Source organism: Mastomys coucha, unplaced genomic scaffold, assembly GCF_008632895.1.
Source record: "Mastomys coucha isolate ucsf_1 unplaced genomic scaffold, UCSF_Mcou_1 pScaffold21, whole genome shotgun sequence".
NCBI lineage: Eukaryota > Metazoa > Chordata > Mammalia > Rodentia > Muridae > Mastomys > Mastomys coucha.
The window spans coordinates 20,830,143-20,857,149 of NW_022196904.1; the positions used below are offsets into that span (position 1 = coordinate 20,830,143).

At 48.1% G+C, this 27,007-nt stretch overlaps 1 protein-coding gene across 1 annotated transcript in view; it reads right to left on the bottom strand.

Annotated features, from left to right (window-relative positions):
* Window positions 1-27,007, bottom strand: part of Sptbn4 (spectrin beta, non-erythrocytic 4) — a 95,734-nt gene that overhangs the window by 53,638 nt on the left and 15,089 nt on the right. Inside the window, exons 5-15 of the mRNA XM_031385834.1 lie at window positions 23,155-23,246; window positions 21,802-21,882; window positions 18,547-18,662; window positions 13,408-13,520; window positions 13,005-13,192; window positions 12,812-12,929; window positions 12,371-12,529; window positions 11,130-11,432; window positions 9,053-9,203; window positions 3,224-4,157; window positions 1,672-1,809 (exon numbers count right to left, since the gene is read on the bottom strand). Of these exons, the coding sequence (XP_031241694.1) occupies window positions 1,672-1,809; window positions 3,224-4,157; window positions 9,053-9,203; window positions 11,130-11,432; window positions 12,371-12,529; window positions 12,812-12,929; window positions 13,005-13,192; window positions 13,408-13,520; window positions 18,547-18,662; window positions 21,802-21,882; window positions 23,155-23,246 (2,393 nt within the window). The remainder of the gene's footprint in view (window positions 1-1,671; window positions 1,810-3,223; window positions 4,158-9,052; window positions 9,204-11,129; window positions 11,433-12,370; window positions 12,530-12,811; window positions 12,930-13,004; window positions 13,193-13,407; window positions 13,521-18,546; window positions 18,663-21,801; window positions 21,883-23,154; window positions 23,247-27,007) is intronic.

The window sequence follows — 27,007 nt, forward strand, 5'->3', positions numbered from 1 at the left end:
GCTTATACTGCAGAAGAATCCGTTTGTGCTGCGTTTTTCCTGCCGGCGGGACATAGCGCGCAGCAACCCTACCCCATCCCTTTTTAGATAGGTCCTAGTATGTAGCCCAGTTTAGCCTGAAACTTGTTATCCTTCTGCTTCTGTCTCCTCAGTGGTAGGATTGGATACATATATACCTCTGGTTTTTGAGGCAGGTTCTTGCTAAGAGGCCAAGGCTGGCCCTGAAACCCTGGGCTCCAGATCCTTCTGCCTCAGCCCACTCTATAAACCCTGGGCTGGACTGAACTTCAATTCTGAGGACCCGTGTCTTCATGCTCCAGTCCTTCCCACTCTGGCAGGACTTCTGGTAGTGTTCCAGGAGGAAAGATAGCAACCAACTTGTCACTTGTTTTTAAACAATTCTATATTCCATATATTCTGGGGCTGAAAGAGAGCTTAGGAGGCAAATACACTTGCCACGGAGCCTGGTGACCTGAGCTCTGTCCCTGGGATCTATATGATGGTAGAGGAGAAACTGAGGACTGCATAACACACATATACATACATACATACATACACACACACACACACACACACACAGAGAGAGAGAGAGAGAGAGAGAGAGAGAGAGAGAGAGAGAGAGAGAGAGAGAGAGAGAAATCTGGAAGCTGGGGATAAAACAGTAAATATAAGTACTTAGGAATCGGGTCACAGTAGTATACTCCTGTAATCCTAGCACATGGGAAGCAGAGGCCAGCCTTGTTATGCAGAAAGTTCAAGATTAGCCTAATTACGAAAGATCTTCTCTCAGAAGTAGCAAGGAGCAGGGCATGGTGGAACACATCTTAATCCCAGTGCTTGGGAGGCAGAGGCAAGCGGATCTCTATGAGTTCAAAGTGAGGCCAGCATGGTTTACATAGCAAGTTCCAGGATAGCCAGGGCTACATAGTGAGACTCTGACTCAGATAGATAGATAGATAGATAGATAGATAGATAGATAGATAGATAGATAGATAATTTTAAAATGGAGCAGTTATGGAGTCACATGTCTATAATCCTGGTATATAGAGCAAGGGGATCAAGAGTCCAAGGACATCCTCAGCTAGTGAGTTCAAGGCCAGTCTAAGTAACAGCAGTCTTTGTCCTCAAGAAACCAAAGTAGTAGACAAAAAAATAAGACACCTCAAATAAGATAAAGTGCATGAGAAAACTCCTGGCCAATAATAGCACCTCCTGAGCTCTTTCCGGACAAACCAGTGAACAGCCAATGAAACCAGCTGCGTCCTCAGCCCATCACCACCAGCACTGGGTATGTAGCACTTTCTTGTCAAGTTGCTGTTGAGATGGAAGAGATGGCTCAGTGGTTAAGAATTCGTGTTGCTTTCACAAAGGATCCTAGTTGCATTCCCAGTGCCCACATTGGGCAACTTACAACCACCTGTAACTCCAGCTCCATCTAATTCTACACCCTCTTCTGGCCTCTATAGGTACTGCATCCAAATGCACATGCACATTTGTGCGCACGCGTGCGTGTGTTTGTGCTAAAAATACAATAAAAATATCTTTCAAAAAGGATTTTCCTGATCTAAAAAGTGCCTATTAATACCTCGGAAGGGTTGAAATCACACACCTCTGGCTTTCAGTGGATAGAGAAGGCGCTAACAGGAACTTCTTGCCCCAGGACCCACCTACCTGCTGTTGAGATGGTCCTGACAGGAGCGCACCTCATCGGAGCTGGGATGACCTCCTTCCACCAACTCCTGAACTGTTTGGTTCACATCCAGGACTCGGCCCATCAGGCTGTTCATTTCCTGGTCCAGACTTTCAAATCTGCAGAAGAGGAAGAGGGTGGAGAAGTCAGAGGTCTGGACTCTCAGGAGCCAGCTCACGTCTTTAGTTGTAGATCTCTATGTCATTTCTCAAGTTCCTTTCCAGGAATTTTTCTCCCTTTCTTTCCTACTCTTTTCTTGTTATTGTTGTTTTGTTGTTTTTGTTTGTTTGTTTGTTTGTTTTCTTTGTTTTTTTGTTTTTGTTTTTTGGTTTTTTTTGTCTGTTGGTTTGTTTGTTTTCTTTTTGTTTGTCTGTCTATTTGATTTGTTATTGCTTGGTTTAGTTTGGTTTTGCTGCTGCTGGTGAAGCATGTAGCCCAAGGCTGACTTCAAACTCTCCGAGTAGCTGAGGATGGCCTTGAACTCAGAAGTGCATGCAACCCTGACCAGTACAGGCTCCAGTTTTTCTGTGGGTTTTTGTGACATTAGAATGTTCACCACTCCACCCTGGTCCTTTAGATTTTCTATCACACTGTCCCTGGGTCTCACATCCATTCCCACAGCCTGGAGCTTCTCCTCTGAACACATGACCTCCCCTCTCCATGTCCAATCTCAACCCGTCTTCAACATTATGGGCAGCTATATATACCCTTGGTACTCTCACACCGACTGACTCAAGCTGCCTTTCCCGTCTCCCTTCCTATTTCGTCTTCCTCTGAATCCTCAGCTCAGGGACAGCTCCAAACAACCCCAAGGCCCTGACCTCTGACCCCTGGACCTTATTTTTGGATAACTGCCCCAGACCATGATCCCACATGGTCTATATCAAACTAGCCTCCTTCTCTGTCCTCCAGCTCAGCTGCCTCTCGGTGTGTCCAGCTGCCACTGTCATGTCCTTCAACCTGCCCTCTCTATACATAGGTCAGGTCAGGATTCTTGACTTATTTTTATTTTATTTTATTTTTATTTTTGAGACAAGATCTCACTATGTAGCCCTGGCTATCTTGCAAGTCACTATGTAGACCAGGTCGGTCTCAAATTCACATAGACCTGCCTACCTGCGGTGGGACTAAAGGTATGCTCCAGGGTGGGAGCCACCTCACTGTCTAGGGAGATGACATCTGTCTTAATGGGAGTCCCGTGTGGGGGCCAGGTCGGAGGGGCCTGTGGAAAACTTTAGGTGGATCCATATGTGTTCTGTGAATATAAACCATGTACTGGCAGAAATGGCTTTGAGAGGTTCTGTAACTGTATTTGCTAGGTGTCTCACATCTGTGAACTCATTTCCTGCTCACCATAAGCTTGAGTCATAGGCTATGATGCCTACCCCTTTTGACACATGGGCAAATGGAGGTCCAGAGTATGAGGCTGATGAAACCCAGAGTGAAGGATAAAGCTGGGATTGCCCCCATGAGAACTGATGTGAGGTTGGGTGGGTGAGCAAGGGGCCCTGGGGCCTCTACGAGTGCGCTCACCGGTGCTGCACCACCTCAACGTCGTCGAGGGAATCGGGCACACGCATGGCCAGCAGCCACTGCTCTTTCTCCCCGATCCACAACTCGCAGGCGTGCACCTCGCCGAACATGCGGTACACCGCGAGCGCGTCCCGAAGCCACTGTCGTCGCAGCGCGGCCACCTCGGTCACCTCTGCAAACAATTGTTCGGCTTCCACCACCCGCACCTGCAGTGCCACCACCAGCGGCCCGGCGCCACTGGCTCCTCCCAGTGTCGCCAGCTGGCGCCTCAGGCCACCGACAGGGCCACGGTGAGCTTCCACCTCCCCGGTGAGAGCGCGGTGCTGGCGCGCCAGGCGACGGCTGGATGCTTCGTCGTGACCGAAATCTCCGGCGGCTGCCAGACGATACGCGTCGCGAAGCCAGTCCAGGAGCCCGTCCAGGTCGGCGCCAAACTGGTGCAGCGCCCGCGCCTCCTGTAGCCTCCGTTCCCGGCGCGCAGCCGCCTCTTCCAGCCGCTGCCAGCGGCGCCGAGCGCTAGCCGCGCGCTCCGCCAGGCCAGCCAAGTGCAAGGGCTCGGCGCCCGGGCCCACGGAGCCGCCCGCCGCAGCCAGCTCTTCCCCGCGTCGCAGCGCCTGCTGCAGCAGCGCCCGCCGGCCGCCCAGCTCGCCCTGCAGGATCTTGTGCTGCGCCAGCAGGCGAGCGGTGCTGGACAGGTCGTGCGCGCCGCCCGCCGTGCCCGCCGCGCCGCCACTGCCGCTCGTGGCCTCTAGGAGGCGCTCCTTGTCCCGCGCCCAGCTCTCCGCCTCCTCCAGCTCCTGCAGCAAAGCCCACAGGCTCCGCGAGGCTTCCAGCTCCGCGCGCCGCCGTGCCGCCTGCTCCTGCAGCTCCGACAGACAGCCGTGCACGTGGTTCACACGGTTGCAAATGACCTGAGGGTCGCAGGGCTGATAGCCTGGGGCAGGGAAAGGAGAAAGTAGGAAGAGATGTCAGGCCATGCCACCCCTTCCTCAGGCTTCCCAGAATACCCCAAACTTAGAGCAAGCGCTTTCCTGGATTCTCGCCTCCTCACCATCTACCTCAGCCTTCCTTCCATGGACCACCACCACCCGGGTTAGTTTTTCCCGTGGGCAGGTAAGGGCTGCCTTCATTACCACATTTCCACACCATTTCACATTCCACACCATTTCACAGAGACCAGTGAATGGGGCTGACTTGTCTCCAAATACTAGGATTAAAGGCAGGTTCCACCATGTCAGTCTCATAAACTTCATTCCTCAAATATTACGTCTTTCGCCTAGGTCCCTAGTTCGTAAGTACATAACTGTGAAATTTATTTAACGGATCCCAGTCAACCTCTCTTTGATGAGTCAATGTTGTCAGTACCACATGCCTGTAATCCCAGAGCTTGGGAGGCGGGGGCAGCAGGATCGTATGTTTGAAGCCAGCCTGGACTTCATAGCGAGACTCTGTCTAAAACAATAAAAGGGGGGCTGGAAAGGTGGCTTAGGTGTTAAGAGCACTTGCTGCTCTTCCAAAGGACCTGAGTTGAGTTCCCAGCACTCATGTGCTGACCCACAACTGACTGTAACTCCAGTTATATGGTATTCAATACCTATTCTGGCACAGGCACCCTTTCATACACAGGCACACACAGACACACACACACACAAACATACACACACTAAAATCAATCTTTAAAAATAACTTTAAAAAGCCAGGCAGTGGTGGCGCACGCCTTTAATCCCAGCACTTGGGAGGCAGAGGCAGGTAGATTTCTGAGTTCGAAGCCAGCCTGGTCTACAGAGTGAGTTCCAGGACGGCCAGGGCTGCACAGAGAAACCCTGTCTCGAAAAACAAAACAAAACAAAACAAAACAAACAAGCAAAAAACCTTAAAAGCCAAGCCAAGTGGCCCAGCTATTCAGGAAATTGCCTGGATTACAGAGTGAGTTCAAGGCTAGCCTGACCAACTTAGAGAGGACAAAATAAATAAAATAAAAAGAAGATAGAAAATAAAAAGAAGGCAAGCTCAGCATTAGAGTATTAGCTCAGGGCCACTTGTGAGCAACTGAGGGCCAGCTAAGCAGGAGACCACCTGCATAACCTGCATGACCAAAGCCCTAGGTCCAATCCCCAGTACTGAGAAAGGGGGCAGAGCCAGTCAAGAGATCATGTTCTGGATCAATAGCACATCATCAACATGACAACACAGTCCACACTGGCCTCTTTGTTGTATCCTCAGTGCTACTGGCCATCTCAGGGGTGTCATCACTAGGAGAGGACAGAGGAAGCCTCCCGGACAGTCATCTCTGAGGCAATAGAAAGTGTCCCAACAGCCTCCTCGGAGGGCGTGGGGCAAGTGGAACCACGCCACCAGACAGAAGAACTGGTAAGGTCGAACAGCTTTTTAAAAACCCTGGTAAATCTCACAATTGAGGTATTAGAATCTCATAACAGTGGGTATTAGAATCAGCTCCCCGACAAGGTTCCTGTCCTGGGGCATGTGACCAAGACATTCCACTAAGAGAACCATTACAATCGGTCACCTATCATTAAAAACCTAGATTTCTCCATGCTAATGCACATAAATATACCTTAAAAGACATTTTTAAAAAAGATGTCTAGTCATTTCCATCCCTTGTGATGGTTAGTGTTTAGGAGATAAACCTAGGTTTTCTGTGAGGGTATTTCAGAGATCTTTAACTGCAGAGGGAAGGCCTGCTGTCTGCATGCTGTGGTGCACTGTGTAAAGATCATACTTGTATTATTCAAATGCTGGTTTCTGTGCCTCCGTATCTGGTTGTAGTCCTTATTCTAAGCACCTACTGTCTCAAGGTGGTATAAACATCGCTCCTCAATACCTCCCGATTGGTCAATAAAGCTAGCTGATTAGTCAATGATTGAGCAGGGAGAGAATAAGGCTGGACTTCATCCCAGGGGGTGGAGGTGGGGATTAGCCAGAGGGATTATCCACAGGGAGAGTCCAGGAGACACCTTGAGAAAACAACTAGAGCAGAGAAAGCCATAAAATGCAAGTATTTTGGGAATTTGGACTGGTAGGTAGTCAAATTATCATAAAGGATTAAAATAGGTTAATACTGCTCAGTTGTTAAAGCTTGTTAAATAAAAATATAGTCCAGTCTCAATTATTTGGGAGCCAGCTGGGTTACAGGAGAAACCACAACACTTATTTAAAAGCCACTAACAGCCTACCCTGAATGTCTGGCGGTATCACCCCAGGGATGGGCTGGAATGCAGGACTGAATGAAAAGGAAGCAGGGAGTGGGGCCCTGACAATCATCTCTCTCTGCTTTCTCACTGTGACCCAGTGTGGCCAGCTGCCCTCCTGCTGCCAAGCTCTCCACTCCACGGACTATGCTCTCAATTCCTCCCTCCTGTATTTGCTTATCAGGCACTTTGTCATAGAAAAACATAGTTCACAGAATCATGCCCAGGTCATCTAACCCAAGCCCAAATCCTATGAAAAAAGTTGTCATGGGGCTGGAGCTGGAGCACAGCAGCAGAGTATGCAAAGGCCAGGGTTCCTCCTTTAGGACCCCAAACCCACAGACTTCTGTCAATACTCTGAGAGAGCTCTTGGTCATCTATGCATTCAAACATCCAATAAGTCCCATTAGAAGAATCCCTACAGGGACTGGAGAGATGATGGCTCAGTGGTTAAGAGCACTGTCTGCTCTTCCAGAGGTCCTGAGTTTGATTTCCAGTAGCCACATGGTGGCGCACAACCATCTGTCATGGGATCTTCTGGCATGCAGGCATATATGTAGATAGAGCACTTGTGTATAAAATAAAAAATAAATAAAACCTTTAAAAAGAAGGAGAAGGAGAAGGGGATGGGGGAGGGGAGCGGGAGAAGAAGAAGAAGGAAGAGGAGGAGAAGGAGGAGGAGAAGGAGGAGGAAGAGGAGGAGGAGAAGGAGGAGGAGGAGGAATCCCTACAGAGGGATTCCTGATGAAATTTGGCAGGAGGGCAGTGACCCCAGCACTGTGTGGGTTTTGCCTGTCAGCATCCGCGCTCTGCTTTGGTGTCCAACCTTCCTGATTTTCTTTCTTTCTTTTTTTCTTTTAGATTTATTTATTTATTATATTTAAGTACACTGTAGCTGTCTTGAGATGCACACCAGAAGAGGACATCAGATCTCATTACAGACGGCTGTGAGCCATGATGTGGTAGCTTGGATTTGAACTCAGGACCTTCGGAAGAGCAGTCAGTGCTCTTAACCGCTGTGCCATCTTTCCAGCCTCCCTCCTGGTTTTAGGCCTGTCTTCACAGTAGGCTGACCCACTCTTGGTCCTGAAGTTGGTGTGGCACATCGGTGTGGCCAATTAGATCCTGGATGACTGAGAATCATCAATGGGGCAGAACATGTAGGGGACCAAAACCTGCTTTCTCCTTCTGTCAGAAGCACTGGGAGGAAGGGAACCGTCTCCTGGGTCTGTAAGGCCGGGGTATAGACACAAGGCTGAATGATTCCATATTATGCCATAGAGGGACTGCCTGACGTTGTACTCAAACAGACTATAGAAGCAGTCTGAGGAACATCAGTAAACCATTCCTGGATGCAGCCCGGCCTGAAGTCACAGCACCACTTCCTAGACATTTTGACTATACTTGCCAATCAATTCCTCTTGAATCCTTTAAAAAACACAGACAGGGTCTCACGTAGCATAGGCTGATGAGGAACTTCCTGTGTAGGTGATGCAAGCCTTTAACTCCTGATCCTTCTGACTCCATCTCCTGGATACTGGGATCACAGACACTATCACCTCCTAGCATCACTTTTTTTTTTCTTTTCTCTCTTCCTTTTTTCTTTTGTCAGTATAACAGGGTCTCATATAGCCCAGGATGGTGCCAAACTCACAGCAATCCCCCTGCCTCAGTGTTCCAAGTGCTGTGTGTGCAGGTCTGCACCTCCTCGTCTGGCTTCCCCTAGATTCTTTAAGCCAATTGGGTTGCGTATCTACAGCTTGTTGCTGAACAGCTCTTGACCATATATTGTTTTACATGATGTATGTTATAAGTTCTAATGTTAGGGATAGGAAATGTTAGGGCATTAAACATGATAGGTTTGTGCTCTACACTGAACCACACCCCCAGCCCCTCACTGAGACATTCTAGGCAGGGGCTCAACCACTGAGCAACACTCCCAGCCCCTCACTGAGGGATTCTAGACAGAGGCTCTACCACTGAACCATGTCCCCAGCCCCTCACTGGGGGATTCTAGGCAGGGGCTCTACCACTGAGCCATGCCCCCAGCCCCTCACTGGGGGATTCTAGACAGAGGCTCTACCACTGAGCCACACCCCCAGCCTCTTACTGGGGGATTCTAGGCAGGTGCTCTACCACTGAGCCATGACCCTAGTCCCACAGTCAAGTCCTCTGTACCTAAGCTACATCCCCAGCACTGTACATTTGATGTTACTGTTTTATTGTGTTAACTGAGTTTAAGATGTGAAAGGCTTTGCACGCAGTATTCAAAACAAATGAGAGGTATTCCTGTATAATCTCAAAGCAGGACAACATTTGGTGGTCTAGCTTTTCACTTGGCATTGGTGCCCCCTTGATCTTCCTAATTGAGTAGGAGCCTAGACTGTATTTAGATGCTTCCCAAAACAAGGATTTCTTCCTTCCTTCCATTTTTCCTGCCTTCCTTCCTTCCTTCCTTCTTTTCTTCCTTCCTTCTTTTCTTCCTTCCTTTCTTCCTCCCTTCTTTTTCCTTCTATCCTTCCACCTTCCTTCCTTCCTTCTGTCCCTCCTTCCATCCACCCCTCACGAGTCCTCATGCACCCACCGTGAGAGACTCACCACCTCCATTCTCCAGACTCACCCTGTAACTGGGAGAATCTCAGGGCCGCAGCATTGAGGGCCTCCACCCGCTCACTCTGGGCTGCGATGTCCCCCTCCAGCAGCCCATGCTTCTGCAGCAGGTCGTCGGCCTCCACCAGATGCTGCCCACATTCCCGAGACAGCAGCAGAGTCTGTCAAGAGAAACTGAGCTCACCACTGGGATTGCCCAGGATCACTTACCTCTCCCCACACCACACCAACCTTTGCTGCAGGACACAACTGTCATCTGTCATAGTCTCCCTGTGTCCATTGCCCTGCATCTCTGCATCTCCCAGAATGCTCCCATCTCTCGGCATCTCCAGTTTATCATAGCCCCTCCCCGTCCCTCCCATCTTCTCTTTTTCACCCTCTTTCTCCTCCTGTTCTTTACTCGTTCTCCTTCCCTACTTTTCTCTCTCCCCCTCTCTCTCCTCTCCCCTCTCCCTCTCCCTCTCTTTCTCTCTCTCTCCATCAATCTCTGGTAGATATCTCTTTTTTTTGGGGGGGGAGTGTTTTGAGACAGGGTTTCTCCATATAGCCCTGGCTGTCCTGGAACTCACTCTATCGACACACTGGTCTCGAACTCAGAAATCTACCTGCCTCTGCCTCCCAAGTGCTGGAATTGAAGGCGTACGCCACCACTGCCTAGCAGATATCTCTTTTCTAAACTGATCTACTCAGGTGTTTTCCCTGTAGCCAGATATTTGCATTTCTCCTTTAATATGTGTGTGTGTGTATGAGTGTGAATGTGTGTGCTTGAGTGTGTGTGAATGTGGGAGGATATGTGTGAGTGACTGTGTATGAATAAGTATATTAGTGTATGTGTGTGAGTGTGAGTATGTTTGTGTGTATTTGAGTGTATGTATGAGTATGTGTGAGTGTGTGTGTATCAGTGTATGTGTGTGAGTGTGTATATCAGTGTATGTATGTGAGTGCATGTGTGTGGATGTGTGTGTATATGAGTGAGTGTGTGAGTGTATTAGTGTATATGTGAGTGTATGTTGTTGTGAGTGTGTGTTGTATGAATGTGAGTGTGAGTATTATGTGTTTAACTGTGTGTGAGTATATGTATGAGTGTTTGTGAGTGTGTGTGAATGATTATACATCAGTGTGTCAGTGTGTGAATGTGTGTATGAGCATATGTGAATGAATTGTGTAGGTGTATGAGTGAGCATGGGGGTACATGTGAGAGTGTATATGTATGGGTGTGTATGAATGAGTATATGAATATGTATAGTGTATGTGTCTGAGTATGTGAGTGTGTGTGAATGTGTGAGTGTATATGAGTATGTTGTATGAGTGTGTGTATGAATGTGTGTGAATGTGTATCAGTGTATTGTGTGAGTGTGTGTGTGTGAGGGGTGCATGTGTGTGTGAAAGAGTATGTATGCATGCTCATATGTATATGCATGTGTGTGTGTGTGATATGGAGGGGGCACTCATGCCAAACCATGTGTGTGAAAGTTAAAGGTCAACTCTGTGTCCCTTCCACATGGGCTTTCAGGGCAAGTGACAATGACCTTACCTTCCACGCCATCTCACCTGCCCTGCCTTTATTTTCATTACCATTGTTTACTTATTTACTGTGTGTGCATAGGCACACTGTGCTCATTTGCATGATGTCAGAGGACAAATTTGGGTGAGTTTCCTCTCTCCACCTACCATGTGAGTCCTGGAGATTGAAGTCAGGTTGCCCAGCTTGATAGAAAACACTTAAACTGCTGAGACATCCCGATGGACTACTGTTTGAGACAGGGTCTCATCAAACTCAGGCTAGACTTGAACTCTCTCTATGTAGCTGAGGATGACCTTGAACTCCAGATCCTCTCCCTCTAATTCCTGAGTGCTAGGATCACTGGTGTGCATGACCATCCCCAGTTTTATGTGCAGCTGTAAGTACAATCTAGGCAGGCGAGCACCTGTACCAGCTACATCTCCATCCACCTGAAGCTTCCTCTTTATCTCTCTTCGTCTCTTCCCTCCCACATCTCTACCTCCATGTCATTCCAGAATCTGCATTCCCTGTCCCCTAACCACCTGACCCCCCTGCACTCTGAGACCCCTCATCTGGTCCTCACCTGCATCTCTTCCATCCAGTCCACCATGTAGACCATCTCCTGGAAGACCTTCTGCAGGGCCAGATTCTGTTCAAGCCGGGTCCGCCGGGCACCTACCAGCCCAGTCAGCAGGGCCCACTGGCGAAGGACACTGTCACGCTGTGCTGCCACTCTCCGAGCATCATAGTAGCCTTCAGCTGCCAATGCCTGGGCTAGCTCCGCCACACCCTGAACCCGCTCTTCGTAGGCTGCAATGTCTGCCTCAATGGCTTCGTGCTTCTTCATGGCTGCCTCCACTGCCGGCAGCTCATATCCGAAGTTGTCCTGGGCAGTTGCAGGCCACAGACACTTACCATGCTGCCTCAGCAAGTCCTCTTGGTGCTTGGACCCCAAATGACCCTAGAAACTCTCTCCTCCTCATCTCAGAGAGCAAGCCTACAGTCTCCTGTATCCTAGAGATCAGCCCCACTTCCCCAGTCATCTTGAGCATCAGCCCACCTTTCCCTGTTAGCCTGGAGACCAACCCCATCCTCCCTGGTTACCCTGTAAATCAGTCCTACCTGTTACCTTGGAGATTAGCTTCACCCTATCCAGTTATCTTAGAAACCAGTCTCATCTTCCCTTGTTACCTTGGAGACCAGCCCCACCCACCTCCAATTACCCTAGAAATCAAGCCTACCTTCTCTTGCTGCCTTGGAAACCAGACCATCATAGTTTCTCTAGACAACAGAACACCTTTTCTAGTTACCCTGGAGACCAGCCCCCATCCTCCCTTGTTACTCTAGAAACCATCCCACCTTCTTCAGTTTCTCTGGAGACCAGTCTTATTCTTCTCTGTTAGATCTCTCTACCTGTCAACCTGTTACCCAGAAAACAGCCCCCGCTTTTCATTTGCCCTGGAGACTGGAGACCAGATTTGTCACCGTTCTGTTACTTAGGGGACCAATTCTACCTTCCTGTGTCACCCTGGACACCAGATACAGTCTCCACCCTCACTTCACTTAAGGAGGAGACTACTCCCCTGTGCTCTGAGACCAACTTCACGCATCTGTTACTAGAAACTTAGACCCATCCCCCTTATCGCCTTCTGTCATTTAAAAGACTAAGCCAACCTTCTGTGGTACATAGCTTCCATTTTGAGCCTCAGTGCAATGACGGCTTCTCACTTTTACCCCACCCCCACCCTCATATCCTTGCCCCATCCCCACATCCCCATCCCCCCACCCTCTCACCCCCTACCCTGGCCAAGCCCAACCTTGTACCTGAGAGACCAGGCGCTGGTTCTCATTTAGCCAGCTCTCCCTCATGGCCACCTTGTGGTCAAATCTTTGAGCCAAGAGTTCCAGCTTCTCCTGTCGGATGAGCTCAGCTCTGAGGGCCGCCTCCCGCTCATGCTCTGCCTTCTCCAGCTCACCCCATGCCTGGAGGAAGACAAGAGAAGGTACTTAGAATGTCAACAACTGTTCCCTGTTTAATGATCCTGGCTTTCTTGTCTGAGGCCACTCATGGCATATATGACATCTTCAGCAAATTAGAAATAAACAAACAAAAACAAAAACAAACAAACAAAAACCCCGCTGCTCCTTCGTAGGTCTACTTCTGGAAGACTATCAGAATAAACATTCAGTCCATGCCTCTATAACGGGAACCTACCCAATGCCATAATACCATCTTGTCTCTCCCCTGCCCCCAACCTCACTCACCTTGTCAATATCCCAGATGCCACAGCCTTCCCGAGGCACAAAGAGGCGCCGGTTGTGGGCGCGCAGCTTGCTTTGGATGCTGAAGAGTAGCACTTCCAGGTTCCCCTTCTCCTGAAACCTGAGGAGACACGAGTTCAGGGTCCCCTGTCTTCCACGCCCATCACCACCCCTCCTATGCTGAGCCACGTCTCACTTGACCGGCTTCTCCAACGTGCAGTAGGCAGTGAAAGCTTGCAGCTGCTGCTGCACCCCACTCAGTGAGTTGGCAAACTTCTGGTTGCTGATGAGGTCCACGGTGCGGTGGATCCAGGCCAGCAGCTCCGCCGCCAGCTCCTCATAGCGCTCTATGATCTTGTCCACCTCCAACACCTGGTCCAGGACCTGACCCAGTAACCAAAAAAACGGAGAGGCGGCTTCACTGTGCATGGGGAAGTTCTCCAAGTTCAAGTGTGTGGGGTCTGGTTCTAGTGTAAAGGCGAGTAAAGGGGAACGGGGACCGCACTGGCGGCCCTGGGCAGCAGTGTAGAGATTTATCTCCTTGACCCGTGAGTGATTCCTAAGGTCTCCACCCTCGCCACTCCTAGGCTCCCTCCTACCTTCCCAATCCGCTTTCCCTCCACAGCCAGAGCCTTCATCTTGGAGAAGTAGTGGTAGAAGGAGACCACATAGGTGATGATGGACTTCTCATCTGGAGCTTCCATGTTCACATCTGGTGGGGGAGGGAGTTCAAGGAGCACGGTGGAGTCTCTGACTATCTGTGTGACCTTAGGCAAAGCAACCTCTCTGCTCCTCTTTTTTTTCTTTTCTTTTTTTCTTTTTTTTTGGTTTTTCAAGACAGGGTTTCTCTGTGTAGCCCTGGCTGTCCTGGAACTCACTCTGTAGACCAGGCTGGCCTCGAACTCAGAAATCTGCCTGCCTCTGCCTCCCAAGTGCTGGGATTAAAGGTGTGCGTCACCACTGCCTGGCTATTTTTTCTTAAAAATTTAAACTCCATTTTTATTTTATATGTATGGGTGTTCTGCCTACATGTATGTCTGGATATCTGTATGGTGCAGAGGCCAGAAGAGGCCGTTGGGTACCCTATGACTAAAGTTACAGTCAATTGTGAACCATTTTTTGGGAGCTGGGAACAGAACCTGGGTCTTCTGGAAGAGCAATTAGTTCTCTTAACCACTGAGTCTAGAACTTGCTTTGTAGATCAAGATAGTCTTGAACTCACAGAGACCCACCTGCCTCTATCTCCCAAGTTCCACCTTCTGGGGAAGGTTGTTTTTTTTTTTTTTATCTGCCCAGTGGGGATCTTTTAAATTGTGGGATCAAGCAGTCAGAAAGATAACCAAAATAAATTACTTATAATTTTTTGTTTGTTTGTTTTTTTCGAGACAAGGTATACCCCTGGCTGTCCTGGAACTCACTCTGTAGACCAGGCTGGCCTCGAACTCAGAAATCCTCCTGCCTTCCCTCCCAAGTGCTGGAATTAAAGGCGTGCGCCACCACTGCCTGGCTAATTATTTCCTTTTAACTACATTAAATTAATTATGTGCCAGGAGGAGCTGATTCTCTTCCTCTACAATGTGGAGCTCTGGGACCAAACTTCTGTTGTCAGGCTCAGTGGCAGCACCTTTCCGGGTTGAGCTATTTCACTGGCCCCTGAAGTGACTTCTGAACACCATCCTATCGATGCCTCATGCATACGCTGCTGCCTGGCTACTGTTCTCCTTTCTTTCTTTTCTAGGCATAACTCTCACTCACAGCTCAACTCGAATTCCCTCACACAGGCCTCTTCACCCTGCCTAGATCTGCATTCCTTACCTCAATTTCTTTCATCATAATATTGTGTGCGTCTGTGTGTCTTATGTGTGTGCGTCTGCGTGTGTGCGTCTGCATGTATATTTATGTCTGTGTATGTGTGTGTGTGCATGTGTGAGTCTATGTGTGTATCTATCTGTGTGTCTCTGTGTGTGTCTGTGGCCCTGTGTATATGTGTTTCTGTATATGTGCTTGTGTGTCTGTATGTCTCTGTGTGTTTGTATGTGTGTCTCTGTATATGTATTTGTCTGTGTATATCTGTGTGTAGGTCTGTATATTTGTATGTGTGTCTGTGTATTTATCTGTTTGTCTGTCTGTGCGTCTGTCTGTGTCTCTGTGTATTTCTGTCTGTCCATGTCTGTGTGTGTGATCTGTATCTGTGAGTATATGTGTGTCTGAATGTCTCTCTGTGTATATCTTTCTGTGTCTGTGTATTTGTATGCATATCTCTGTGTGTGCCTTATAATTGTGTATGTGTCTCTGTGCGTGTCTGTGTATTTGTATGCTGTGTCTGTATATTTGTATATGTGTCTCGGTGTGTCTGTGTATTGGTATGTATGTGTGTGTGTATATGTGAATATCTGTGTCTATGTGCATGTGTGTGTGTGTGTTTAAATCCAGGGCTCTGCACGTGCTAGGCAAAGGCAAGTGAACCAAGCTCCATCCTGCCCTCATAACAGCTTACCATCTCCTTTTTGAAGGCACGAGGACATGGGATTAAATGTGACCACATCATTACCTGAGCTCTGTGAAGAAATCTAGGCCTGTCCTTTGCCTTCACAGTGCCTGCCATGCCTAGCACTCAGCTGCAACTTTGGGAACACTCACCAAGCATGCCAAGTTCAATGTCTGGGGCGTAATACTAAGGACTCAGGTTTCAAAGGGAGCAGTTTGGATCTCAGTTTTTTTTTTTTTTAAAGATTTCTTTATTTATTATGTGTAAGTACACTGTAGCTGTCTTCAGACACCCCAGAAGAGGGTGTCAGATCTCATTACAGATGGTTGTGAGCCACCATGTGGTTGCTGGGATTTGAACTCAGTACCTTCGGAAGAGCAGTCAGTGCTCTTACCCACTGAGCCATCTCACCAGCTCCTGGATCTCAGTTTTACACCTTATTCTCTGTATGTCCTTAGGGAATGTTTCTGTGTAATGATCCCACTACAGATGGCTGTGAGCCACCATAGGGTTGCTGGGAATTGAACTCAGGACCTTAGGGAATGACCTTAACCTCTGAGTCCCAGTCTCTCCCACTGTTACAGTGATGACAAGTCTCAATCCCTGCCTCCCAGGAACATGGGAAAACTTAGAAAGAATAGCCAGGTGTGCGGCAACACACACCTGCACTCCTAGCCCTTAGGGGCTGGAGGCAGGAAGAGCAGGAACTCAAGGCCAGCCTTGGCTACATAGTTAGAAGTCAGCCAGAGCTGCCTACATAAGGCTCTGTCTCAACAATATAAAGGAAAGAAGAGCTAGAGGGAAAGAGAGATGGCTTAGCAGTCAAGAGGGGGCAGTGCTCTTGCAGAAGACTGGCATTTAGTTCTCAGTACCCAGCTGCCTGTAACTCCAGCCCCATGGGATCCAATGCTTCTGGCTCTGTAGGCACCTGAAAGCACAAGCATGCATGCACGTGTGCGTGCATGCGCACACACACACACACACACACACACACTTAAAAAGGAAACAAAACTTAAAAAAAAAAAAAGGATAAGTACGGCTGGAGAGATGGCTCAGTGGTTAAGAGCACTGACTGCTCTTCCAGAGGTCCTGAGTTCAATTCCCAGCAACCACATGGTGGCTCACAACCATCTGTAATGGGATTCAATGCCCTCTTCTGGTGTGTCTGAAGACAGCTACAGTATACTCACATACATTAAATAAATAAATAAATAAATGTAAATATATATAGGATAAGTAGCTACAGATGGGGCCCTTGAGAAATTCTAATGTTACTTAACATGTATGGGTCACACACACATCTGCCTGGTTGTATTTTGAGGCAAGGTCTGCATGGGCTGGCTTTGAACTCTTCATCCTCCTGACCAAGTCTCCCAAGTGCTGGCATTCTAGCCTTGTGCCCCTCGATCCAGCCCACATCAATCTCCACTGCCTTGTGAAACTGACACCCATTAACATCTATTATATTCAGGCTGAGAGCTGCTGTCAGAGGTAGCATGGGCTACTGAGACCATGTTTATGCATGCGGTGCAGCATATAGTGGGTGTGATGATCAGTTTCGATTGGTGACCTGCGTGTCTGTGAAATGGCTTTAACTGAGTTAATTGATGTGGGAAGGCCCGGCTCACCCTTGGTTGTATCATTCCCCAGGCAAAGGGGCATGTCCCTTCTGAGTGGAGAAATGTAGTTGATCACAAGCAAGGGAGCACACACACGCATGCATTTCTCGTATCCTTAGACGGCGGCTATGATGTGACTGGCTGCTGTAAATTCCTGCTGCCTTGACTTCCCCACAATGATGGGCAGTAAACTGGAACCACAAGCTAAAATAATCCCTTTCTCCTTTAAGTTGCATCTTCTCAGAGTATTTAATTAGAGCAAGAGAAATAAAACTCGGACTTTATCCCCATCTCGTTAAAACACAGCTGAAGCCAGGCTTAGTGGCTCATGCCTTTAATCCCAGCACTAAGGAAGCAAAGGCGGGCAGATCTCTAGGTTTGAGGCTAGCCTGGTCTACAGAATGAGTTCCAGGACAGCCAGGGTCACACAGAGAAACCCTGTCTTGAAAAACAAACCAAAAAACCAACAACAAAAAACAGAGTTGGTAAGCTGGGATGATACTCAGGGTTTGAACACATGTTTAGCATGTGCGAGTCCCTAGGTTCCATCCCCAGTACTGCAAAAGTAAACAAAAACAGCTCTTCAGAAAGATTAGTGTGTGGGTGGAAGAGAAGAGTGTGAGAATGAACAGGAACAACTGCTGTGAGAGCCACCCCAGCTATACAGCTATGTTGTCTATGCTCAGAGAAGGAATACGCTGTTATCTCAGAGGCAGGGGACCAGCAGTGCCAGGGAGCACTGAGGATTGCCACAGAGGATGAAGTGAGGAACAGCGCTGGGATAGACAGAAGATGGGAAGGGGCTGAAAGCGAGCCATAGTGGTAGCTGAAGATAGATAGTGAGTGAGCCAGGATAGAAATGAAGTCGTGAGGATGGGGAGGGAGAGAGGAGTAAAGGTAAGAGCCAGGCCTGTAGGGCAGGCCTGTTATCCTAGACACGTGGAAGGCTGAGGCTACAGGATGGCAAGCTCGACTCTGTGCCAAAATAAAAGAGTAAATGCAAAACTGGGATATAGATCAGTGGCGGAGCCCCTGCCTAGAATCCCCCAGTGAGGGGCTGGGGGTGTGGCTCAGTGGTAAAGCCCCTGCCTAGAATCCCCCAGTGAGGGGCTGGGGGTGTTGCTCAGTGGTAGAGCCCCTGCCTAGAATCCCACAGTGAGGGGCTGGGGGCGTGGCTCAGTGGTAGAGCCCCTGCTGTAGGGTCCACCTGTGAGGGGCTGGGCATTGACTCAGTGGTAGAGCCCCTGCCTAACATGTGCCAGGTCCTGGGTTCAACGTCTAGTACCAAAACAGCAACAAAAGGAATAAGTTAGAGGTGATGTTGTGGTTAATGGTGGAGACATCGTTGAGGACTGGAGAAGGCATTGGGTTTAAAGATGGGGCTGGAGAGAAAAATGGGGCTTGGGGATGAAATCCAAGGAAGAAGAGTTCCATTGGGATAAGGTAGGGATGTGGCTGAGGATGGAGAGAGGAGGATATAGGCTGGGAAGGAGGAAGGATGGAGATGAGGAAGGCTTGGGGAGTGAGGTGGGATTTGGAATGACTATGGGCTCTGGTGTGGTACTGGGTGAGATGGAGGTATTTTCACAGTGGAGTTGGGAAGGTTTCAGACGGGACCAGATGGGGCTCACCTTCGGGGTCCAGCAGACGTGCTAGCCCCAGGTGCTGCTCGGCTGTGCGGAAAGCTCTCTGCAGGTTGTAGTTGGCGTTGGACTTGGTAAGTTTGCTGAGGTCCACAAGATCAGGCCTGGGCAGGGGCACAGAGCAGCAGGCAGCAGGCAGGCTCCAGAGCCAGTAAGCAGGCAGGTGAAAAGACACCTGAGCCCCACCCAGGTGAGGAGCACAACCCAGCGAAGGAGGAAAGATGTGTGTGCGCGCTACAGCCTAGACAAGCACTACCTGGGGCACGCACTGTTAGGGCACGTGTAAACATGTATTTGTGTGTATTTATCACTGTGTGCACAGACATGTGCCCAGAGCCCACATGGTGCCCGACTGTGTAAGTTTGTGGGATTGTCTGGCAATACGAACCTGTTCAGCCATGTGTTGCATGGGAGCATGTGTACACGTGGTGCCCCATAGCGACTTGGATATATATTTGGACACAGCATCACATAGTGGTCAGGGTATGTGTACTTACGATGTCCGTGTGTACTCAGGTGAGTTAATACATATTATACCATGGTCAGTCCACACGTAAATATGGTACATTCATGTCTATTTAGGTGTATTTATCTTATTTCTTTTTTTCTTAGTTTTCAAGACAGAGTTTCTCTGTGTAACCCTGGCTGTCCTGGAACTCTCTCACCTCTGGCTGGCCTCGAATTTTGTCTGCCTCTGCCTCCCAAGTGCTGGGACTAAAAACATATACCACCACTGCCCAGCTATATTTACCTTATTTTTTAACCTATATTTATTTATTTGGGAGGGTATAGATGCCATAGTGCTTGTGTGGAGGTCAGAGGACAACCCCAGGAGTTAGCTCTCCTTCCACCACATGGGTCTCTGAATGTTGCCTCCCCCACCCAGTTCAGCCTTGGGACTTTGGCGGTTTCCGAGGAGGTCACCTGGGGAATTAAGACAAAAGACTCTCTGGAGACTATCAGCTCATCTCTGAAAGAAGCTGCCCTGAAGTTCACCCTGAGATACAACTATGCCTGCACCTGCAACTACTGCCTGAGGACATCTGCAGACAACTGAGCAGCTGGTGACCTTTGCCCCTGACTCCTTCCTGACTCCTCCCGCAATGTTTATGTTATGCAAATATCATTGTAACCTAGAGATCCAATTTCTGTTTCTCTGTACATATAAATGCTGAACCCCAAAAGTAAAGTACGAAGTCTTGATTGGGGCTCAGCTTGACTTAGCATCCTTTTGTTCTTGAACTCTGTGTTTCAAGTTCTTTCTTCCTTCGACTGAGAGAACCCAAAGTTCATGAAACTGCGGGACAGTTTCATCTGAAAGCAAACTCAGGTCATCGGGCTTGGCTTCGAAGAAGCATCTGCTTTGTTTGTTTGTTTGTTTATTCGTTTGCTTGTTTGTTTATTTGGATTTTTGAGACTGTGTCTCTTTGTAGTTCTGGTTATCCTGGAACTTACTGTATAGACCAGACTGGCTTGAACTCATGGTGATTCAACTGCCCCTACCTCCCAAGTACTGGGATTAAAGGTACGCACCACCATCCCTGGATCTTCTGGTATAAATATATATAAAGCGATATGTAGTATCTGGGCTGCGTGTAGATGATGCACGTGTGTCTGCTCAGGTGTGTGTATTTGTGTGTGTGTGTATATGTATGTGTGTGTATATATATATACATATATGTATGTGTATACATATATATGTATGTATCATGTTTGGGGCGTGTATATGATTAGGCTGCACACATGTCTAGTGTATGCTCAGATGTGTGTGTGTGTGTGTGTGTGTATGCATGTATCGTGTCATGCTCAGGGCATGTATATGGATAAAATGAACACATATCTGATCAAGAGTAGTATATATAGCATCCCGTCACAACTAGAAGTGTGAGGATAGGAACATTTGGCCACGTCACTCTGGCTGAGTGTCCCATTTCTCCGTAGGCTTCCTCATTGTAAATGGAATGATATGAATAGCAAATGCCTACAGGGGTCAGTGAGTACTAAACGTACTCACAGAGAACAAGGGATGGTGCTTGGTTTGCAGAAGACATTTGGTAAATGCAGCCTCTTGGTAAACATGACCTAGTCCCAGCTTGTGGGTTTTTTGTGGAGGAGGTGTGTGGATCTTATGGATGAGGTGTTTGAGTGAGACTGGCGACTGTAAGTAAAAACACATGTGCCAGGAAAAACTGGGCCCTGGCTTTGGCCACACCTGAATAAATTCCTTCCAGTCCCTAGGCTTCAGTTTCCCTAATCCATCATTTGGAAATGTACAGTGTGGGCGTCCTTTTCCTGGACACTCAACCGTCAGCCTGTTTAGTACAAGGCCCTGGGGTTCAGGTACATGAGTGTGCTGGATTAAGGAAGCAGGGCTCTGGGAAGTGGAGAGGCACTGAGAATATTCCAAAGCAGACAATGCACCAGGAATGCGTCCCCCATCCTGGCCTTGCATGTCAATTGGCTTCCCACGTGTTAGGAAAAGGCTCTACCATGGAGCCACACTTGCAGCCCTTCACTAGTGAACTCTAGGCAGACCAGGTATTTGTCCATGTGCTGACTAGTTTTTCGCCATTTTGACATAAGCTAGAGTCATCTGGGAACGGGCAACCTCAGTTGAGAAAACGCAGTCATCAGAGTGACCTTATTTTCTTGATTAATGATTGATGTGGAGAGTCCAGGCCCACTGTGGGTGATGCCATCCCTTAACAGGCGGTCCTCAGTTACATAAGAAAAGAAGCAGAGCAAGCCATGAGGAACAAGCCAGTAAGCAGCATTCCTCCATAGCCTCTGCTTCAGTTCCTGCTGCCAGGCTCCTGCCTTGTGTTCCTGCCCTGACTTCTCTAGGGATGGGGTGGAACCTACGAGTCCCAACCACATAGAAGGACCTTTGTAAGATGCCCTAAACTTATTTTCGTCAGTGTTTCAATAAAAAGCAAACTAAGACACCTGGAAATGAGTTTCCTACTTTGGGTGTATATATGCATGGGTATTTCAATGTACAGACACATACCTGTGCAAGGTGCACGTGTATATGGGACAAGAGTCTGTGTGAGTATGTGTACCTCTGAGAAAAGGTGAAAGACATGTGTCCAATGGGAAATAAGTGTATATGAAGGAGTAAAGGTGAAGAGAGAAGTTTATTGTGTCATCCATTTGTGTGTATGTATGTATACAAGTGTGTGTGTACAAGTGTGTGTGTGTGGCCTCAGGGGTGTGGGGTTAGAGGGCAGGGCAGGCTGATACCTGTGACGATGGATGAGGGCATTGAAGGCCAAGCCATCTCTCCAGCTGGTGGTGAAATTCTGGATGTTTACCTCAGGGTAACTGGGTATAGGGAAGGAAAAGACAGAGGCAGAGATGAGTCAGAAGAGAAGAACAGGAGTGAGGAAGGGAAAGGTGGATATCTGATGGGTGTAAAAGATCAAGGGGTGACAAGATGTCTCAATGGTTAAAGAGCATTAGCCGTTCTTCCAGAAGACCAGAGTTCAATTCCCAGCACCCACATGGCAGCTTGCAACTGTCTGCAATCCAGCTCCAAGTGATTTGACACCCTCACACAGGTATATATGCAGAAAAACACCAATGCACATAGAACAAAAATAAATAAAAATCATTAAAATGAAAAATAAAATCATTTAAAAATAATTCATGGATGGATGGACGGACAGACAGATGGATGGACAGATAAGATAGATAAGATGTATGGAAGAAGAGAGACACATGAAGAAGGAAAGCAAATGAGGATAAAATAGGAGGTGATGGGGAAAGAGAGAGGAAGAAAGAGGCAGAGACAGAGAGGTGTGGAGAAGATGGAGAGGAGAGACTGGAAGGCAGGAGAGTAGAAAGAAAGAGGAAGGAAACGGAGGATGGTAAGAGAGGTCAAAGCCAGACACGAGAAACAGATGGCTTCACAAGGCAGTCCAAGAAGGATAAGGCATACAAAGCCCACCCCCTCCCATCTGTTCCTCCTGCTCCCCCACCCCTGTTCTCCATGGGGCACTGAAGTATGTGCCATGTCCCTCCCACAAAGCTGGGTGTCTAAGGAGAACCCACCTGTACCCACCCCACCCTCTCAACCACAAAGGAAAACCATGAATCTCACTGCCCGGGCTACAGGGTCCTAGATGAAAAGTGACTACTGACAGGGGCAAGCTGGCCAGGGCTTGGACTTGGGGGAAGAGGCTACACATAGGTGCTTGTTAAATATCCTGAGTGGCAGGATTGGGGGACATGGAAACAGAGGGACGGGAACAGGCTAGGGACAGCCATCTCTGTCGGCATTGCTGTTTGGGGGATTTTGTAGTGTTTTGGCAGCACTAGGATCAAACCTGGACTCACGCTCTAAGGCAAGCAGTCTCTGAGCGGAGCTCCACCATCAGCTCCTCCACACTGCTTCCTAAGGCCTCTGCTAGTGTCACCTTTGAATGTGGCTTTTGAAATTCTTAGAAAGCATTGTTCACCAAGGTTAGAGACCTATTTCATTTACCAGTTTGGGACAAAAATTTTGAGAAAGGGCATGTGCTCCTCCTTAAGCTGTTGTTCTGGGTGGAAGCTCAAGGTTGCAGGCCCACCTGCCTGTGAGGAGGGGGCGCTCACCCAGCAGTTTTCATCTGGCACCACAAAAGCAGAGCGTCCTTGGCTGAGCGGGTCTCTCTGTTGTCTTCTGTCTCAATCTTGATGACTTGAATCTGTGAAGAGACAAACACGAGGTCGAGCACTTCCCCTCCTGCCATCGAGGGTGGCTGGTTCAAGGGGAAGCTTGCAGGATTCACGACTGTGGTTGATTGTCTCTCATACTGTGATAGTCCCTTACTGGGCTGGCGCCTCCATAAGCCAAGGAGGAAGAGGTCGGTTCAGGTCATACTTTCTTGAAGCCTGCAGAGAGTTTATAGATAACTTCTTTGATTCAAACCACTATCCTCTTCTGCCTATATCAGTGCGGTGGTCTTCATGTTAATCTCCCTGCATTGTCAGCTCACCATGTGGTACAAGAAGGGACAGTGGGAATTCCTAGGACATGTCACATGCCTCCCATATGCTAAGCAAGCACTCAACCACTGAGCCGCACTCCCAGCACCCCATCCCCACCCCCCTCTGGAGGATTCTAGGCAGGGGCTCTGCCACTGAGCCACACCCCCAGCCCCTCACTGTGGGGTTCTAGTCAGGGGCCCTATTATAGAGCCATGCTCCCAGTCTGTTACTAGCAGATTCTACGCAAGCCCTTTTCCATTCTCAGTTTTGAGACAATATCTAGCTGATTTGTGTTGGTTAGCCCTGAACCTACTTCATTGGATAGGCAAACCTTGAATTCTGATCCTCCTGCCTCAGCATCCTGAGTACCTAGATTTAAAGGCCTGTACCACCAGGTAGTACCTCTATGACTCTGTTTCAGAGAGGGTAAACAGAAAATTCCTCCAGCCTGGAACATCCTTCTCCCATATCCTAAAAAGATTCAACTCCTCCTTCAGGCATTTATACAAATATCACTTTCTGTGATCTCAGCACTTGGAAGGCTGGGGCAGGAGGATCACAAGTTCCAGGCCAACCTGAGTTACAGAATGAAACTCTATCTCAACAACAACAACAACAAAACTTCTTTTAATGTATATGTGTGTGCATCTGTGTTTGTGTATGTATATGCATGTCGGTGCAATGCCTGGAAAGGACAGAAGAGGGCAGAAGATCTCCTAGAGCTGGAATTACAGGTGGCTGTGAGCTGGGAAGTGTGTGGTATGTGCTGGGATTAAAGGTGCTCATGATCTTACCCAAGCGCATTTTCTTTAAGCAGAGCAAATGGAGCTACCATGGAGAAGTGAGCAGAGTGTGTAGGGGACCTCCCAAGAATGGAAGGGGCTCCAATGGAGGACTGCCTAAACAATTTTTTTTGTGTATGTATGTATGTATGTATATATGTATGTGTGTGTATGTATGTATGTGTGTGTGTTCAAGTGTGCACATGTGTCTGCACCTTTGTGTGACTGCATTGTATGGCTCTATCAGGAGTTTTTCTCTATCACGTTCCAACTTCTTTTTTGAGACAGGGTCTCTGACTAAACCTGAAATCCATTAATTTGGATTAAACTATGTGGTTAGCAAGCCCTAGGGGTCCTACTATCTCCATACACTGGAACAAAGCTTCTAATGACTTAAAATCTAGAATAGATATTAGAGTCTATCCCCAGAGGGATATTTGAGGACTGGATCCTGGCTCAACTAGCTTTGAGGGAGGCTGGGAGGATGCCTCAGCAAATAAGAGTGCAGACCACTCTTACTGAGAATCAAAGTTCAGGTCCCAGCATGTATTTCGGGTAGCTCAGAGCTGCCTATAGCTCCAGCTCCATGGAGACCCAATACCTCTAGTCTCTAAGAGTACCTGCATTTACATATACATAGCCACACAGACATATAATTTTAAGAATAAATATAATAGGAGTGGAGAGATGGCTCTGCTGTTAAGAGTTCTTGTTGCTCTTACAGAAGTCCTGGGTTCGATTCCTAACATCCACATGGTGGCTCACAACCACATGTATACAGTTCACATATATAAGTGTGTATACATATATGAATTATATAAATTTATATGAATACATATACATATGTATCCATATGCATAAAGTAGAATGAGTAAGTCTCAGATAAATGTTAATAAACACAATAAAACCTTTTAAAGAACTGGCTTTGGCATGTGGGTTCCAATGGAGAGATGCAAGATACTTACATGAAGTATCCACATTGCTGTGGGGCCCCCCCAGCATTTACTTATTTGGTGACGATGACATTCACATTTGTCTCCAGTCTCAGTCTGCTCCCAGAACTCTGTTCCTAGATCTGGTGGAGTTCTAGATGTGCCCCCCAATCCATGTCCTAGACCTGTAACTATAATATCCTAAACTGCCTTCAGAGCTTCCCCCCACCCTCCGCTGCCTCCCCAAGCCTACCACTCCTCCCTCACCCTCCCAGTCCTCAGACCACAGCTCTGCATCTCCACTTAAGCAACTCTGCCTGCCCCCACCTGTCCCCTATCGCTTGGCCACTCACCTCCTAAATGGCTTTCCTATCTGCCTTCTTTTTTGTTGTTGCTTTTTGTTTTGGTTTGGTTTTGGTTTTCTCCCTATCTGCCTCCTTTTCCCATATTCCACCCTGGTCCTGTTCTGGCTGTCCCTTATTTTCATAACACTGGAGATGGAACCTGTATGTGCTAGGTAAGTATCCTGTCACTGATTATATTCCCATTAAAAACAATCTCTGGGAGGAGAAGAGGGAGGGAGGGCTGTGATGTGGATGTAGAGTGAATCAAATAATAAATAAATTATTGGAGGTAGAAAAATCTCTAAACTGGGTGTGGTGGCACACACCTACTATCTCAGTGCCTGGGAAATGTGGCAAGAGAGACCAGGAGTTCAAGATCATCCTCAGCTATCTGCAGAGTTGAAGGCCAGCTTACTCTAAGAGTGACCCTGGGGCTGGTGAGATGGCTCAGCGGGCAAGGGCACTGATTGCTCTTCCGAAGGTTGTGAGTTCAAATCCCAGCAACCACATGGTGGCTCACAACCACCCATAATAAAATCTGATAATCTGATACCCTCTTCTATGTACTCAATTATAATAATAAATAAATCTTTAAAAAAAAAAAAGAGTGACCCTGTTTCAAAAAAAAAAAAAAAATCTGTAGTCTGTCTCCATACCAGACAAAATAAACTCAAAATTGCCTACCTCAGGCCTCTCAGTCGTGCTAATCCCTCTAGGTCATCTCCTCTCTCCTCTTGCTTGCCCCCTGGTTCCTAACCTCAGTGTTAGTGGGAACTTCCAGCATGCAAAGCCAGTCACACCTCATTGTCTTTGCAACTTCTACCCCCTTCTCATGGGGTTGAAGTCTCACGAACACTAGGCAGGTGCTTTGCCACTGAGACCTATTATAGCCTGCACACCCTCCATTCTCCTATGTAACCAACCATCAGCGTCCCAGCCATTTTCTGAACAAAATCTCAGGGAAGCTAGTGTGATACTTTATATCCCTCAGCTGCTTTAAAGCCATCTTCTTTCCTTGCATAGCCTCCTTTGTCCCTGTAAAGCCTTAAAAACAAAATTCTTCTCTTCAGCCCTGGACCTCCCCCATCCCTGACCTGTGAGCAGGTCATCTTTCCTCTGCCGGTAAATGTTCCTTTCTCCTATGCCTCTGCTGGATCTGTGTGTTTGTTTATTGTCAGTTTCCCTTATCACACTGTGAGCTCCATAAAAGCCAAAAGTTTGTTCATTTCCGTAGTGCAGAGCAAGATTGCCTGATCTGGTCTACGGCCATACCACCCTAAATGCACCGGACCTCATCTGATCTCAGAAGCTAAGCAGGGTCGGGCATACCGGGTGCTGTAGGCCAAAAAAAAGCCAGGCGGTGGTGGCGCACGCCTTTAATCCCAGCACTTAGGAGGCAGAGGCAGGCGGATTTCTGAGT